The 17992-nt window shown below is 40.9% G+C and overlaps 1 protein-coding gene across 2 annotated transcripts in view; it reads left to right on the top strand.

Moving 5' to 3' along the window:
* Nucleotides 1–17744, top strand: part of DMXL2 (Dmx like 2) — a 174319-nt gene extending 156575 nt beyond the window's left edge. For both annotated transcript variants that reach the window (XM_077263739.1, XM_077263740.1), the window contains 4 exons: nucleotides 10074–10165; nucleotides 13389–13441; nucleotides 15655–15872; nucleotides 15955–17744. In XM_077263739.1, coding sequence (XP_077119854.1) covers nucleotides 10074–10165; nucleotides 13389–13441; nucleotides 15655–15872; nucleotides 15955–16164 — 573 coding nt within the window. In that variant the 3' untranslated portion in view covers nucleotides 16165–17744. The remainder of the gene's footprint in view (nucleotides 1–10073; nucleotides 10166–13388; nucleotides 13442–15654; nucleotides 15873–15954) is intronic.
* Nucleotides 17745–17992: the final 248 nt, after the last annotated feature.

The following is a 17992-nucleotide window of genomic DNA, read 5'->3' on the forward strand; positions in this document are numbered from 1 at the left end:
ATTCCAACTCAGGGCAGTCAGTGTGAGGGAAAGGTGAGCGAGCTGACTGCTGTGTGATAATATCTGGAAGTATTTGTAGTGATACGTAGCTCAACTCTGCTGTATCTCTACAGAGTAGCTGCAGAGATCAATGAGGAGAGGGAGGGTATGTTCTTTTCTCTCCTAAACTGCCTGCTTATGGTTGGTCAACCTCATTCAAGTGAAGTAGTGCACACCCCCAGAGACGATATTTATTTTTTCATACAAGAAAATCACTGATGAAGAAGCACTGACGGTTAAAACTAACACACTGACCAAACCCTGATGAATAATAGTCTGTGTTTTTGCTTAAATGAAAAATCACGGAAGTCTGAATGAGGGCTAAGAGCCAAAATACTTACACTCCAGCTTTATCTTCATAAGTTTTCATTTTTTTTTTAATCGAATTGTCCCTTCCTGTCAGTCTCCACTTTGTCAATTGGGGTATTACATCTATAATCCTGGACCCCAGTTACAAAATATTTTTCGTCCATATGCACAGAAACATTGAGGTAAAGCGAATAAAGTAATCCTTTTTGCGCAATTTTGTTTGTTTATCCAACAATTTTTGTGTGTGCAGCCAAAACATTGCTATTGGAGTTTTTCACATCCTACATTTTCTTTAACCAGCCTGTAACTTCTGGTTCTCAATCTACCACAAGAGGAGACAATAATATTTTCTCTATGCCAGTACATATCATTGATACAGTGAACCAATTTTCTAATAAGATAAATGGGCTAATAACTTTGGATGTAGTAATGCACTGGTGCCCCTGGCTCATCAATAGTATTGATACAGATTGTTTGAAAGTGAGTAAAGAATTACCGTATTTTTCGGACTATAAGACGCACCCAGGTTTTAGAGGTGGAAAATAGGGAAAAAATATTTGAAGCAAAAAAAAATGTGGTAAAATTTAATAACACACTATTATATGTGGTGTAATTATATATAATAGTATGTTATTATGTTGGAAGCTACGGGTAGAAGATGGTGCTGCGGGACCAGTGTGGTGTCTGTAAAGCACTATATGAAGACGCTGGAGGGTGAGTGTAAGAATGGGGGCACAGGGCTTATATTTAAAGCACCAGTCCAGCATTGAAAAATAACACTGGAGTGCTGCTTTACTATAACTCCCAGCCTGTCCCGCAGATCCTATGGCATGCTGGGAGTTATAGTTCAACACAGGAGTGGCAGAGTGCTTTATTGTGTGTTGTAAAGACTAACCTTTTAATTGTGGCAGCCAACCTGCCACTGTGGTGAGGTAAAAAGCCACACAGAGCCCTCCCTATTGTTGCCTCTCCACAGCACAGGTCATAAGAGGAAGCCAGCAGATTCTAGTGGGGAGTCTGAAGGAACTGTGATGACATCAGAAGAGGGAGGGCTCTGTGCGGTCATGTGACACTTCAGCCCGCCCACTTCATGACATCACACAGGTCCTTGTGCCTAAGCATCCAGCACAGCCAGGCAGGTATGCAGCAATCTTGTCCCCACTGGCTCCTGCTGCCTGCTCCTCCACCGGACACAGATCTCCCCAGCTGCTGCAGGAATCCAGCGCTGGGGAAACCATGTGTGTTTCAGTGAAGGAGTATTCATGTGCTGCTCCCCCACTGCTCAGCTGACAGGTGGACGGGGAAGCGGCTAATGGATATTCACTGCACTTTAATCATGGGGACCAGTGGATTCCCCAGCACTGGATTTGGGGCAGCTGGGACATTTTTCTGCCTCCTGCAAGTGGGATCACTGTGCGATCCCACTCCCTGCTTCCCTCTCCCCACATTCCGACCATAAGACGCACCCACACTTTCCTCCCAAATTTGGAGGAAAAAAAAGTGCGTCTTATGGTCGGAAAAATACGGTACCTAGATAAATACGTAGACTAGATTTACAGGATAATGCTAAAAAACAAATCTAAAATGCCAAGGGGCATAACACATAACATTTAGATTTATACACTTAAAGGCTGTATTTAGAGTCAGTAAGACTGCTGAGAATGTACATAAAGTGCAACACAGATTCATTTCAACTACGACTCCACAGCACTGCCTCGCTACTGAGCATGTACATAAAGTGCAGCACAGATTCATCTCAGCTCCGACCCCACAGCACTGGTCACTACTGAGCATGTGCATAAGGTGCAGCACAGATTCATCTCCGCTCCGACCCCACAGCACTGCCTCACTACTGAGCATGTACATAAAGGGCAGCACAGATTCATCTCAGCTCCGACCCCACAGCACTGGTCACTACTGAGCATGTGCATCATGTGCATAAAGTGCAGCACAGATTCATCTCCGCTAGAAGCCCAGATTCTTAAGGTACCTTCACACTAAACGACTTTGCAGCGATAACGACAACGATCCGTGACGTTGCAGCGTCCTGGATAGCGATATCGTTGTGTTTGACACGCAGCAGCGATCTGGATCCCGCTGTGATATCGCTGGTCGTTGCTGAAAGTTCAGAACTTTATTTGGTCGTCAGATCGGCGTGTATCGTCGTGTTTGACAGCAAAAGCAACGATGCCAGCGATGTTTTACAATGGTAACCAGGGTAAATATCGGGTTACTAAGCGCAGGGCCGCGCTTAGTAACCCGATATTTACCCTGGTTACCATTGTAAAAGTAAAAAAAAACACTACATACTCACCCTCTGATGTCTGTCACGTCCCCCGGCGTCCGCGCTGCTGCTCAGAGCTTCCTGCACTGAATGTGTCAGTGCCGGCCGGAAAGCAAAGCACAGCGGTGACGTCACTGCTCTGCTGTTAGGGCCGGCGCTCACACAGTGCAGGGAAGTGGACGCCGGGGGACGCGAATGTAAGTATGTAGCGTTTGTTTTTTTACTTTTACGCTGGTAACCAGGGTAAACATCGGGTTACCCTGCGCTTAGCAACCCGATGTTTACCCTGGTTACCCGGTGACTTCGGTATCGTTGGTCGCTGGAGAGCGGTTTGTGTGACAGCTCTTCAGCGACCAAACAGCGACGCTGCAGCGATCGGCATCGTTGTCGATATCGCTGCAGCGTCGCTTAGTGTGAAGGTACCTTAAGATCAGGAACAGAACAGACATTTATAGGACATTTCATAACTTTCCCAAATTCTTATGAAAACATTTACAGCACATAATGCACTATATTACTGTACCCAATTTATTATATATTTTAGGAGTCTGTATATTTTAAAAACCGATTACCACTAAGGTTGCCGGTAAAAGTCACAAATGCTAGGTGTCTCCCTTCTGTCTATCGTGCTGCCCACTGGCTCTGATCACATCTGATCCATCTCCAGCAGTAGAGACACTAAGGTGGATTACACTAAGTGGAAGTGGGTCTTTTTTTTTTGCTCTTTGCGTCTGTTCCCCTGTTTGGCAGATAGTAGTGAAGAGATTCTATGAGTGTGCTGTCGTCACCAGCTGAAAAGATGGTTCTCTGATATAGTATTAGAAGCAGGTAAGATCCTTTATTTGAATCATTAAAATATGCAAGATTAACTAACTAGTTTTTGATTCTGAACCAGAACCTTCCTCTAGTGTGTGTGCATGTTATCACGTTATTGATAGTATAAATGCAGAATTTTGGTAGTAGAAAACCTTGAGGAGGCGAGGGGCGTGATTTGAATACATTTATAATTTTTTATACGTTGGTTATAAACTGAACTGGTAAAACTATGGACATGAATATTCAATAAATTGTGAATTACATCAAGAATGAATCTAAATAATATATGTAAAGCTTCTAAAAACTTTATAAAGTCACTGTTTCTGTGAATTTTTGCAATCAGTCATCTAAAGGAAGGTATAATAGTTATTGTTAATATGGTTTGTCACTTCATGCTGGCATAACAAATAGGCAAAATTTCAGTAGGACAGGCAAGCCATTGGACAATGGGCAGCAGGGTGGCTCAGTGGTTAGCACTGTTGCTTTACAGAGCTGGTGTCCTGGGTTCAAATCCCACCAAGAACAACATCTGCAAGGAGTTTGTATGTTCTCCCCGTGTTTGCGTGAGTTTCCTCCCACACTCCAAAGACATACTGATGGGGACAGTGATGATTTCTGTAAAGCGCTGTGGTATTAATGGCGCTATATAAGCCAGTAAAATGAATAAAAATATATGGCAAGCGCAATCCATTCTGGGAAGTGAAGAAAAGGAACATCCTACACCTATAGTGCTGGCACAATACTGATGAAACGGAATAGCCCACTCAAAACGGGTGGATGGCAAGTTAGAGTCTGGGAATCACCGCAGCTTCTGGACATAATAGATTGATATGTGCACCAAAACCAGTTGTAACTTGCTCCTTTTATACCAGTTTTCTACGAAAGAACAGATATGCTTATGAATCCTGTAAACTTGGGATTAATTGTTGGTTGCCTAATAGAGGGGGCGTAGTAATATAGAAATATGCAGGTATAAAGGGAGCTTGACAGCTGATACATGCAGCCCGATCCTACACACACATTTAGGCAGAGACCTGTCACACCAGGGCAGCGGGATTGGAGCAGCCCCTGGGGACTCTCCTGCCTAATCTCCTGTGCAGCTCAGTCCCCGGCACCATTTCAGAGTTAGTCTGTGTGAGTACGTTGCGTTTTTTATGCGTTTCTGCCACGTTTTATGTCGCAGCGGAAACATTAAAAAACGCTTAAAAAATGCATTCCCATGCAATCCTAAGGGATTCAGCATGTGCTGTGCCCTTGCTGTGGATTTTCCTGCTCTGGAATCACATAGCGGTAAAATCCGCAGCATGTTCATTATTTCTGCAGAATCGCGGCGATTACGCAGCCATGGGATTGCATTGAAATGCTCACTTTACGCATGTGGCTATGCTCACTATGCATATAGTGAGCGCTTCATGTGCTGTTGGTACCCAGGGTGTGGAGGAGAGGAGACTCTTCTCCAGGCCCTTGGAAACCATAAAAAAGAATTAAAATAATAAATAGGGATATACTTACCTTCTGATGGCCCCCAGAGTCCTCCCGGCTCTCAGCGGTGCACGCGGCGGCTTTCGTTTCCAGAGAGGCATTGCACGAATCCCCTGAGATGATGTCGCGGTCACGCGACCATGACGTCACAAAGGTCCTTCGTGCAAAGCATCCCTGGGAACGGAACGTACCGGAAGCGCCGCTGAGATCGGGGGCCATCGGAAGGTGAGAATCACCATATTTTTTAATTATTTTTAACATTCTATCTTTTACTATTGACGCTGCATAGGCAGCATCAATAGTAAAAAGTTGGTCACACTTGTCAAAAACTATGCATGACAAGTGTGACCAACCCGTCAATCACTTTTCCAAGCAATGCTTCAAATCGCTTGGAAAACGCAAGCATTCTGCAAGCTAAAAACGCTTGTGTTTTGCAGGAAAATGCATGCGAATTTTCCGCATGCGTTTTACCCGCGGCAGGGAGTTGCGGAAATGCTGCAGACATTTCCGTAGCATTTCTGCAACGTGGGCACATAGCCTTAAACATATATTGTTGGAATTGTGCAGCCAATACCTGCTACATCTTATGCAGCGGATAGCATGTAACAGCTGTCAGATTCCTTTAAGATTGTTGTAAATGATTCCAAATGTCACCACAGCATAGAGGGTCATTATCATTCTCTCTTTGACTGAAACTACATTAGTAGTTCAAAGGATTTAGGGCTGAGCTTTCATCTGAATGGGAGCCTTAGTGAAGCTGATACATTTTACTATGCTTCCTTATATTGAGCCATCGCATTTGTTATTGTCATCACTATCCCCATTGGGGCTCACAACCTAAATTCACTAACAGTCTGTCTTTGGATTGTGTGAGGAAAGCCACACAAACAGGAGGAAAGCCACACATACATGGGGAGAACATACAAATCCAGTGTCATGGTTCCACCTCTCAGTGTGTCAGGGATGCAGGTATTGACAGCTTAGCCATCTAGTCTGGTACAGGGGCGTGCTGAGCTGTCAGTGTGTTGATTCACAGCTCGACTATCCAATCTGAGACTGGGAGGCGCTGGATGTCTCCACGTGTTCACTATCTCTTGTGATTGCCATGCTACATAACTGATCTGTTTCTCCCAGACCTCAGCCAGACATACAGTACATTCAGCTAGTGTGGTTTGTTTCCTCTGTGCCTTAAGTTCTGTATGTTGATCTTTCGTTGCCTGACCTTGGACCTCATTCTGACCATCGTCTGTTTAACCCCTTCTGCTTTGATCCACTATCCTCCTGGTATTCTGACATGAGAACGTTGGCTGACTACGCTTTTGTCTCTTCCTACTGTTTATGATGTGCCTTCCTTGCTTCTGACCTTGGACTCCTTGACTATCCTGATTCATGGCTAGGCTGTGAGAATTTACTAACATCACACCCAGGACACCAGCGCTACAAGACAGCACTGCTAAACACCGTGTGATTATGCCATGGGTATCGAAATTGACTTTTCAGAGTTTTTCCGCTCTTACAGCTGGCCGTTGGCCTGTATTGCTATACAGTCAACATGTAGTAACTACTTATGTCTTACATCCCTTTAACTTCTGTGTTTTTTTGGAGTCTAAAGTTTCAATTGGCTTCATTTGCAGCATGCACAATCTCTTGCTTTGTACTAGAGTCCTTCCTGCCATATAGTACTTATGGGAGGGAGCGTGTGTAGTCTACAGATGGGACATACTTGTATCTTCATAATGTTCATTTCCATCTGCTTTATCACTTTGCCTGCCATCAAAACAATGTCAAGGTTACACTTGACGATGAAAGTGCAGTTTGCCAAAACTGCTGACGATTTTTTTTTTTCAAATATCAGATTCTGTGCTTTTTTTTTTTTTTCTAAATTGTATTCGAGTCTTTCAGCACCAAAGTGAACGGAGTAAACTTTTATCTAAGACTGTATCCACAAGCTAATGTGGTTTACATCCATGGCATCGTGTCTAAAAATTGCTAAGGTATAGCAGATTTCTTCCTTGAAGGTAATTTTTCTGTGTACAGCTGCAGGCGGAATGATAACCGGATTAAACTTTTCATTATAACCGGTTGGAATATGTATTCACATTGAAGATGTTGAATTCAATTATAATCATGTGCTTCCAGCAAACCTTCAAATTACTCTGTTGCTATTTTTGCAGATCCAGTTGCATATTTGTGGAATTAAGTTACCTTTTCTTTAAAACTCAGTAATCAGGCATTTTTTATGTATTTTTTCTCTAAAGCTCCCTGATTGCAAAGTGCTACGTCTTGTTAATGGGCTGATTTAACCAGACGGTGCACAGAAACTTCTGGATGGAAATGAATCCTGAAACTTGTGTTTTCATGATGATGTTTAGGTTGCATATATAGAACCGCTTTTTTTAATCATACCTATGTGGTTTCCATTGCTGTCCAACAACCCCAATAATAGAGCATGTCGCTTATGTTTAATGCCTACCCACATTTCTATGTACTATGTCCTGACTGAGATCTTCCGTCATTCCAATGCTACGTCCAGTGGATGGCACAGGAGTCCTCTTCAGCAGGTGCTGGCTGGGGTATACCCTCAGTATCCCACTCCAACATCAGGGATCGGCTTTACTCTTCATAACAATGGAGTACAAATTACTAAGCAGAGATTAGAATTTATTCTAGGGTCATTGAAGATCAACAATAATAATCAACTTCTGTTTAATATTGTGATTTTAGGACAACATTAGAAAATAAAATGTAAATATTTCTAAATACAAATTTTTTTTTATGCAAGTTTTTATTAAGTTTAAGAAAATCTAACCTACAACAGAAGCTGAAGCATGCAGAGGAAAAGTGAAGCAAAATGTCATAAACATAGTAATTGCAAAACAAAGTAAATTTAGTTTGACACCCGATAACAGATGTGAGCTAGTGGGGATGGAAAACAGGGTAAGTGGGCTGATAAGTGGCATGGATAATGTGAGTAAAATAGAAATGATGATCCGTAATAAAGAATGCCCCGCCTGAGGTTGGGATGCATAAATAGGCCTTGTCAGCACTGGAAAAAGCCGCTAAGGGAACGTTCCCACGATCGGGAACTGCTGTGGGTTTGACGCCGCATACGTATGCAACCCACAGCGGTCAGATGTCACAACATAGTGGATGGGATATCTAGAAATCCCATGTAGTCGCCTGCGGATCACCCACGGAAACTGACATGCGGCGCATCTTTCCAGACCGCAACATGTCAATTTCTCTTGTGGAAACTCTAGTTCAAATGAGGTAATGAAATTCGGAGGGGAGATTGACTGTAGTAGTGGAGTGGTAAAGTGCTTGAATTGCAGATAGCAAAATATATTTAAAAAAAATATTTATTTTGGTCACAGGTTGTGCTTTACCTGCAATGTGGGGAAGGGTTGCAGGCCATTAAGATGGAGCAGATCGTGAATTCTCAATAATCCCTCAATAGTCAAGATGTGTGGCAATTCTTTGGCGCATATAGGAGTACAGGGCAGATGAGGGGGAGATGAGAGATGTGACCATTCATATATTTATAAGCTCACTACATGTTACAGGGCCAGTACACTTCTGTAGAAATTTGGTATTTAAATGCATTTTATAGGTACTAGGATACAAATTGGATCTAAGCACTGTGGAGGTAAGATTATAAGTGATATATATATAGATAGAGATATATATATATATATATATATATATATATATATATATATATATATATATATATATATATATATATATATATATATATATATATATATATATATATATATATATATTATACATACAAAAATAGAAAAAGAAGGCAGCACTCCAAATCCTTTTCAGGGTGAAAAAATGTGAAATTTATTCAGCCCACATCTCTGTGCGACGTTTCGGCTCACACTGAGCCTTTCTCAAGCCTTGAGAAAGGCTCAGTGTGAGCCGAAACGTCGCACAGAGATGTGGGCTGAATAAATTTTACATTTTTTCACCCTGAAAAGGATTTGGAGTGCTGCCTTCTTTTTCTATTTTTGTATACAAGTTGGGTGGATGAATGGACTATTCTATCCAGGAGGCTAGGCACCCACCGGTGAGCATTGTGCTGTTCCTTTTTTTTACTCTATCTATATATATATATATATATATATATATATATATATATATATATATATATATATATATATATATATCTATATATATATATATATCTATCATAGGCATCGTTTACTTTTTGGATGTATTATCCACTACTAATTTTAACTATTAATGGCCTATCCATAAGGTAGGTAACCAATATCAGATCAAATCAGGCACCCGCTGTCCCCACTGATCAGCCAATATTTGTTCCACTGGCGACCAAATGTATACCGTATACGTGGACCGAAGACCACAACTCCTCTTTTCTGCAGCTCAGATCTCATGATCTTCAATAGGAGGTTGGCTCCAGGTTCTCCTCCATATATTGTCTGCATCTGGTCGTCAAACAGCTGATTGCGAGGGGGCCGGGTGTCAGACTCCGATCTGTTATGGATGATCTATGGATAGGTCTTAAATATCTAAGTAGTGGGCAAACTCTTTAAGGACACAGCTATTTGGGGCCTTAAATGCACAATTTAATGCATTCTGAGAGCCATTATGTTTTAATATCTTCTGTCACCATGGTTGTATGAGTGTTTGTTTGTTTGTTTGTTTTTTTACAACTTTTATGTTTTAAACGGTACCATCAGTGTACATATATACCCATAATAATATTGTTTTGTTTTTATTTATTGTTACGTTTCTTTTTATGAAGTCAAATTGAGGTTTATTCTACGGATGTTATTGTAGCAGTGATAATAAACTTTCAGGATTTTATTTTTGTTTTACTGTTTTATCATTTTGGACAATAATTTGCACAATATTTTTTGAACTGGTTTTCTGAGGGCTTGTTTTTTCAGGACACCTTACAGTTTTCTTTGCTACCAAAGGAAGGAGGAATGAGCAAAAAGAAAAAGCTACAATGCTTCTACTTTTTTATTTGTTTGGGGGTTATATGATCTCTATATTATCAATGTGATTTAGAATGTGTTGGATTGAAGATTGTATCACTAAGAATGCAATACTCCAAAAAATAGCCACTTTCTTGTGTGTCATGAATCTACTTCATTATTTTCAGAGTTGGCAGTGTCATACAAAAACCACAAGTGACTTTGCATTTATTACCTCATCAAGCTTGGTGGCTACATCAGGACAATCCAATGATAACAGGTATGATATATGGAATTTCTTAAGGAAGCACTCCCATCAAAGTTTGTTTTCTCTTTAACATATTGCAATCATATAATTGATCATTTTGCCCTTCTATTCAGTAAACTCTTATTTTTTTCTGCTGTATGTAGAAACAGGAAGTCACTATTCCCTGTATTTATCATTCCCCTCTTCAACTCTGGATCCAGCTTCTCCCTCCTCTCCCCAGAAGAGAATTTTGCAGTGTCTCACTCATACAGGAAAAATAGACTTCAGGATTAAAATGGTCACTGTCTTGTTACGCCAATAGAACCTTTGATACAATGTTCATCTGACAGGTGCCTATGAGCATGTGCAGTAAGAAACGTATTTGATGTGACCTGCAGATAATTATACAATGTCATGTCAAGCTACAGTATATACAGGTGACAACCCTTCAGCATCCTGAAAGTCTGGACAGCAGTGTGATCAAACTCTTCTTAAATCAGTTTCCCTGATATTACAGTATTAAATCAGAAAAAAAGGGTGGACACTAGTGTCAGCAGCCTCTTCTAACTTCACCAGTCCTATTATCTCCAGTATTAGATCAGATGCATACGGTGGACAGCAGTGTGAGGAGCCTCCTCTTACCTCAGCACCCTGGTATATCTAGTATTAGGTCAGAAAAAGAGGGTGGACAGCAGCGTGAGCAGCCTCTTCTTTCTATCCAGTCCTGTTATCGCCAGTATTTGATCAGATACAGAGGGTGGACGCTAGTGTTAGCAACCTCTTCTTAATTCACCAATCCTGTTATCCAGTATTAGATCAGATACACAGGGTGGACAGCAGCGTGAGCAGCCTCTTCTTACTTCACCAGTCCTGTTATCTCCAGTATTAGATCAGATACACAGGGTGGACAGCAGCGTGAGCAGCCTCTTCTTACTTCACCAGTCCTGTTATCTCCAGTATTAGATCAGATACACAGGGTGGACAGCAGCGTGAGCAGCCTCTTCTTACTTCACCAGTCCTGTTATCTCCAGTATTAGATCAGATACACTGGGTGGACAGCAGTGTGAGCAGCCTCTTCTTACCTCAGCGCCCCTGGTATATCCAGTATTAGATCAGAAAGAAAGTGTGGACAACAGTGTGAGAAGCCTTTTCTTGTCACAACAGACCTGATATATCCAGTATTGGATCAGAAACACATATCAAGCACACGTGTGAACAGCCTCTTCTTACCTCAGCAGTCCTGGTATATCCAGTGTTAGATCAGAGACACAAAATGGACAGCAGGGTAAGAGAACTCTTCTTACCTCAGCCCTGCTGGTAGCTACAGTATTAGGTCAGAAACACAGGGGGACAGCAGTGTCTCTGGCCTCTTCTTCCTTCAGCACCTCTGGTATCTCCAGTATTAGATCAGATACACAGGGTGGACAGCAGTGTGAGCAGCCTCTTCTTCCTTCAGCGCCCTGGTATATCCATATTTGATCAGAAAGAGAGGGTGAACAGCAATGTGAGTAGTCTTTCTATACCTCAGCAGTCCTGGTATCTCCAGTATTTGATCAGAAAGAGAGGGTGAACGGCAATGTGAGTAGTCTTTCTATACCTCAGCAGTCCTGGTATCTCCAGTATTTGATCAGAAATACAGGGTGGACAGCAGTGTGAGCAGCCTCTTACCTCAGCATTACTGGTATCTCCAGTATTACTTCACATCTTCTTACACATGAAAAGATGGGGTGACCTTCCCTAGTGCACCTTCTCCCAGGTATCTTATTAACATAGGACAGTTTTCTTGGCAGCCATCTAATTCTATGGTGATCACGTCCATAAACAAAATGAGTATGATTTGCTACTGAACGGATTTTAGGAAGTTATAATTACATTTCCCACACTTTAATTTCTTTTTTTCTTCCTAGAGAACCTCTTCCAAGTATTAAGCTTATACTTTATGACGAATGCTAAACAAACGTGTGAACATTTTTCCTTTACCCATTGGCTTTCGTACACAGGAAATGGTAAACAGCCACGTAAATAAAAAATACAAGCTTCACACTTATGTGACTAGTCCTCAGTTTCACAGTGTTTATTTCTATCCATTTGGATATTGGGTATTACTTTCCCATTTGTTTCCTCCCGGTGGGATGAGTCTCCCCCCCCCCCCCACTGTAACGTGTGAATATTCTTTTAATAAAATTTGTACTTTGTTAACAAACATTAAGTGGCTATGTATCATTTCTTGTGTAGATTTGTGTCTTAATAGGTAATGGCCAGTTTATTTCCATGTACATGGTTTTCATCCCAGCTATACACTATTGTAGTATTGCCTGCTTTCTGAATTAGATTTGGTGTACTTTGGTGTATTTTTTTCTATGGCACATTTTTCTTCCAGTAGTTGAATAAGTAAATAATTTGACAGCCCAGTTTCATTTTCAGGACTATTGAGGATTTCTCTGCTCGACATTACATATAATGTTCTGTATCTTGCCCCTAGCAGTTTATGTATTAAATATATTTACACTCTATAATTATGTTCCCGATGTGATGATCTATTTCTTTTAACGTATTCAGCCCATGCTTGTAACACTCTTTACAAGTAAGATTGTTTCACAATGCTCATCTAGATACTGCTACACTCTGGGCCTGTGGCCTTAAAGTGGAAAATAAGTGGAATGATAACTAAGTAACCATTTCCATTCTCCAGAACGGTCTGTTACCATTTGTTGAATATTGTCGATAATAAAACCTACTCAAAAAATAAGGTGAATGAACAAATATACAAAAACATAATAATAAAAAAAATTTAATAATATTGAAATGCTTACATAACATGTAAAAAAAGGGGAAAAAACAAGCAGAATATGCAAAACCCCAGTGCTATAATCGGAGTGGGTATATGGACCAAATCATGAACTACTATTTTATCAGAGGAAACCCATTACATATCGCCTACATACATTTACAAACATGCATTCATCAAGTCAGAGAGGCATAGGTAATAGAATTAAAAAAATCATATCCTTATAATATTATAATGTCCATACCCAGTAATTTCCTGTATCCTCCAACGCACGTTTCGCCTGATAATGGCTTTTTAAAGGCCGATAATAATATTGTCGATAATAATAATGAAATATTATCCAATAAAAAATACCTTTCATTCTGTAACTGATCCTCATTATCTGTATTTTATTTCTTTCCTCTGTGTTTAATTTCTTTTTTCTATCATGACAACTTAGATTTAACCCTTTTTTTTTTTTTTATTTAGAAATGTTTGTTTGTGGGACACATTAATATCATCAAGTAACAGTCTGGTTCATGGTAAGAAATAACTACTACTCTATTTTGGTATATGACAATGGTTGTAAATATTGCATACTTACCTGATATAAAATAAAAACCTGGTCTCCTACTGCAGACAGGGAAGGAGGAGGAAGATAACCTTCTTCAACCCATTGCCTTACAACCAGAGCAACACATATAATTGGGTCTATATTTTCCCGTCCTTGTATGCATGGCTCACCATCCCTGTCCTTGTATGCATGGCTCACCATCCCTGTCCTTGTATGCATGGCTCACCATCCCTGTCCTTGTATGCATGGCTCACCATCCCTGTCCTTGTATGCATGGCTCACCATCCCTGTCCTTGTATGCATGGCTCACCATCCCTGTCCTTGTATGCATGGCTCACCATCCCCGTCCTTGTATGCATGGCTCCCCGTCTTTGTATGCATCACTCCTTATACCCTATCCCTGTTTGCATGGCTCCTTATCCTCATCCTTGTATGCATGGCTCTTTATCACCTATCCTTGTATGCATGGTTCCTCATCCCTATAAAAAAACACATCCTACTTACCTTCCCCATGTGCCCTCGTTGCATCTCGTTCTGAGTGATCACGTGTCCCTGCTCATTAAGGTAATGAATATTCACCTCCCTCCACGTCTATGGGAGTGGAAAGGGGTGAATATTCATTACCTTAATGAGCGGCACCCGTGATCGCCCGGCCGCTGCAGGAGGCTGCGGCTGTAACTGTGCAACACTATAAGAGAAATGAATATGCATTGCCAGTGCAGTGAATATTCATTTCTCTTTAGTAGCAGGCACAGGCCGCAGCCACCAGCTCCTGCTTTCTGAGACCTGCTGCTCTCCTGCTCCCCCTCCTTCTTCTGTCACAATGACTCGTGTATAAGCCGAGGGGAGCATTTTCAGCACAACAAAATGTGCTGAAAAACTCGGCTTATGCACGAGTGTATACGGTATATATCTTCTTACCTTTGGGGATACTGTTACATAATTGGAATTCCAAAGTAGGTTTTGTTATGCCTACCTGTGGATTAAAGATACTGTATTAATTTAAATGCTATTGTGGCTGTTCATGAGTCATTATTGCTCCCTGATGGACTTCATCTTGTGACTGGCTCGGCCATACTGGCTGGAGCTACATCATATGGGTATTTCAGCCTGGTGTGATGGTGGCCCTAAACAATAAGAACTAGCTACTTGCACAGAACTTTGTCTTGCCATAACTTATAACTGCTTTATCTCTGTTGTAATCTGCACAATGAACATTCAGAACAACAGAAATGCTTCAAATGAACCTGTCATAATGTTTCCTAATCTGCTGCCAGCATGTTATGTGCCTCATAATTATCCGTTCCCAATGGTCTGTTCCATGCGCCCCTGCAGGCTGACAAACTTCTAAAAATGATCTTTATACACCTTGTTTCGTAACCTGCATCAACCGGTGTGTACGGACCAACCTCAACCCCTTGAGGTGAGCTCTGTACCCCAGTGCCTTCAATGAAATGTAGAGTGGCCAAGTTGGCAAGCTTCACAGCAGGTGCTAAGTTTGGTCTATATATGCGCGTCAGACCACTCGCCGCTGATTACCATACCGGGAGAGCGGTGTTTAACATCATTTTTGTAGCCGTTGTACCTGCCTGCAGGGGCACAGAGAGCTGAACAATGGGATTCTAATTATGAGGATTTTAACATGTTGCCAAAAATTTAATAAGAAATCTGATGACCGCTTCCTTTTAAATGTTTTATTTTTCATAAACATTTATCACTTATCCATATAATTGACAATAATTATATTATTGCTGTGGATCCAGTTGCTGAGACCCCATTGAGCTTTAGTGCAGGCATCCAAAGTCCCCTGTATGAATAGAGTAGTACGTCTGTGGATTGGTGGTTGCACGTTTGCTGCCACTCAATTCACAAAAGTGATTTTCAGACTCTTGTTCTTGTGATTGATTAGTGGGGTTCCTCGAGGCCAGACCACCAGCAACCATATCACCTATGCTGTGAATACGTTGGTGTTTATGGGACAACCCGTTTGACTCCATTATTATTTTTTTTGTTACTATGAAACCTATTAAAACTGGAAACTCTCCCTTTTCTCAAACCAGAACTTTGCTACATCATGACTCCAGAGAGTTTTGTTGTTTAAAATAAACTGCACATATAGTATCAGTGGTAAAGAAGGTATATGGTCATTTTGTCTAATTTTATTTTATTTTTTCCCTTTAGCTTTCAACTGCCATGAAAATGGAGCCACCGTTCTTCAGTATGCCCCAAAACAGCAGCTCTTGATAACTGGTGGCAGGAAAGGCTACATCTGTATCTTTGACATTAGACAAAGACAACTCCTTCACACGTTCCAGGCGCACGACTCGGCCGTGAAAGCTCTTGCTCTGGATATTTCTGAAGAATGTTTCGTCACTGGCTCAGCTGAGGGTAACATGAAGGTAAGGTACAGAGATGTGCCCAGATATGTTCGTCAAGTTGTGTAATTTGTAATGGTTATTTTTGTTCTGTTTTTTTTTGCAGGTATGGAAGTTAACAGGCCATGGTCTCCTTCACTCTTTTAAGAATGAGCACGCAAAACAGTCAATTTTTCGGAATATTGGGGCAGGTGTCATGCAGATTGAAGTAGGAGAGAAAAAGCGAATCTTCTCCTGTGGAGCGGATGGCACTCTGAAAATGAGGATGTTGCCTACTACATTGAGGACCCAGTCAGGCATTTTCGATATTCTCTAGCCACTTTAGCGTTTAAGCCTGTCTGCTCCTCCAAATGTTGATCCACTGATGCAAAACATGTAGGATGATTTAGAAACTGTGAAGTTAGAAGCTGCTTAGGGAAGATACATACAAGGTTATTCACATTAAGAGCCAGGTTCTGTGCCGCTGAACAACATGGCTATGCATGCCTGCCATATAGATCTGTAAAACGGAGGACATGAGGATTTCTCTGGTGAGCTTAGGGCACGAGTGCAAGTACTGCTGAACTTTCTAGCATCGTTCACACTCCTCGTTGAGAGGCAATAGTTTACTTTTGAGGTAAATCAGCACACCATAAATTGCTGTTAACATTATGGGTTGCAGATTGATTACATGAGGGATATACAAAGGACCAAAAGGGATGCAGTGGTCTTTTGAGTTTACATGGTTTTAGTCATAAATGCCTGCAAGCATAAAGCCACTTTACACCGCAGGAGAGTTACCGGAGCCAAATAACATATACACAAACCGTAGACGGAGCAAACGCCATCAAAAAGGAAGTCTTTCACTTTGTCCCGGAGGTCCGTTTAGAAAGTAACATTTCAGAAATTGTTTCCTTTTCTTAACTTTTTCAGCTGTTTACACATTCCCCAGACATTTACTTCCAGACACTCGTACTTTTCAGAAAGCATGTGTATGTTCTCCTCAAATATCCATTCTAATTGAAGGTAATATATGTGTTTACCGTCACGTTCAGATACAACAACCAAGACAACTAGTAATGAAATTTGCCTAAAATTAATTCAGAGCTGTCTAGGGCGAGAAGAGCGGGTAATCATTCGTATCCTTGGTTGGGTATCTTTTTATTATTTTGTATTGCTTTATTTATTTTATGGGTATTAAACATGGTAATTTGCACATAATTTAACTGCTGTTTTTACCGTGTAAATTTGCACATTACCACTTGTCCGTATGAAACTCTTGGCTTTAAGTCGTTCATTCATTGAAACCTACGTGTTGGTTGTAGTGAACGTGATCCTGGTTCTCTGCGTTCATGCTTAGTTTTTATTATTATTTTTTATGCATTTTTAGGGTTTGTGCACACACATGATTACACTCTGCTGGATGCCCATCTGTCGGGCAGTGAGCCGGACCGAACAGGATCTTGTGAGCACTGCTCTGATAGATATCACTGTAACACATTTTAAAATGAATGTCAGGCTTCCTGTGGCCAGATAGTGAATAGTGGAAAGCGATATAAACTAATTTATTCCACAGCATATGTATAACTATGCAGAGCTGAATATTGTTGGCTTGTATAATACTAAGCAGTGTCGTCTTCTTTTGATGTAATTTATCTGTTGTAAACACATTGTTAATAAGCTTCCCAGGACTACTTACTGTCTGTGTGCTATGTGTCATCCTCCAAGTTGTCCTATTATTTTTAATGTAGTTTTGTGTGTGTTGTACTGTAAAATAATATTGGCATTTCATGCACCTTTCTCTTATAACTTTGCCTTCCTCGAAGATTATTTAAAGGTATAAAGTATGTATAGAAAGGAAAGAATCATTGTAGAGTCTACCTTTGTAAGTTAAATAAACCCCTTTTATTTCATGGATACGTGGTCTTGATTTCTTGCCGTCATTGAAGATAAACAAACAAAATGTATTATATTTACTTATGTGCAGTGGGTACGGAAGGTATTCAGACCCCTTTTAAATGTTTCACTTTGTTTCATGGCAGCCATTTGGTAAATTTAAAAAAGTTCATTTTTTTCTCGTTAACCCCTTCATGACCCAGCCTATTTTGACCTTAATGACCTGGTCATTTTTTGCAATTCTGACCAGTGTCCCTTTATGAGGTAAT

The sequence above is a fragment of the Ranitomeya variabilis genome, chromosome 5 (assembly GCF_051348905.1).
Source record: "Ranitomeya variabilis isolate aRanVar5 chromosome 5, aRanVar5.hap1, whole genome shotgun sequence".
NCBI lineage: Eukaryota > Metazoa > Chordata > Amphibia > Anura > Dendrobatidae > Ranitomeya > Ranitomeya variabilis.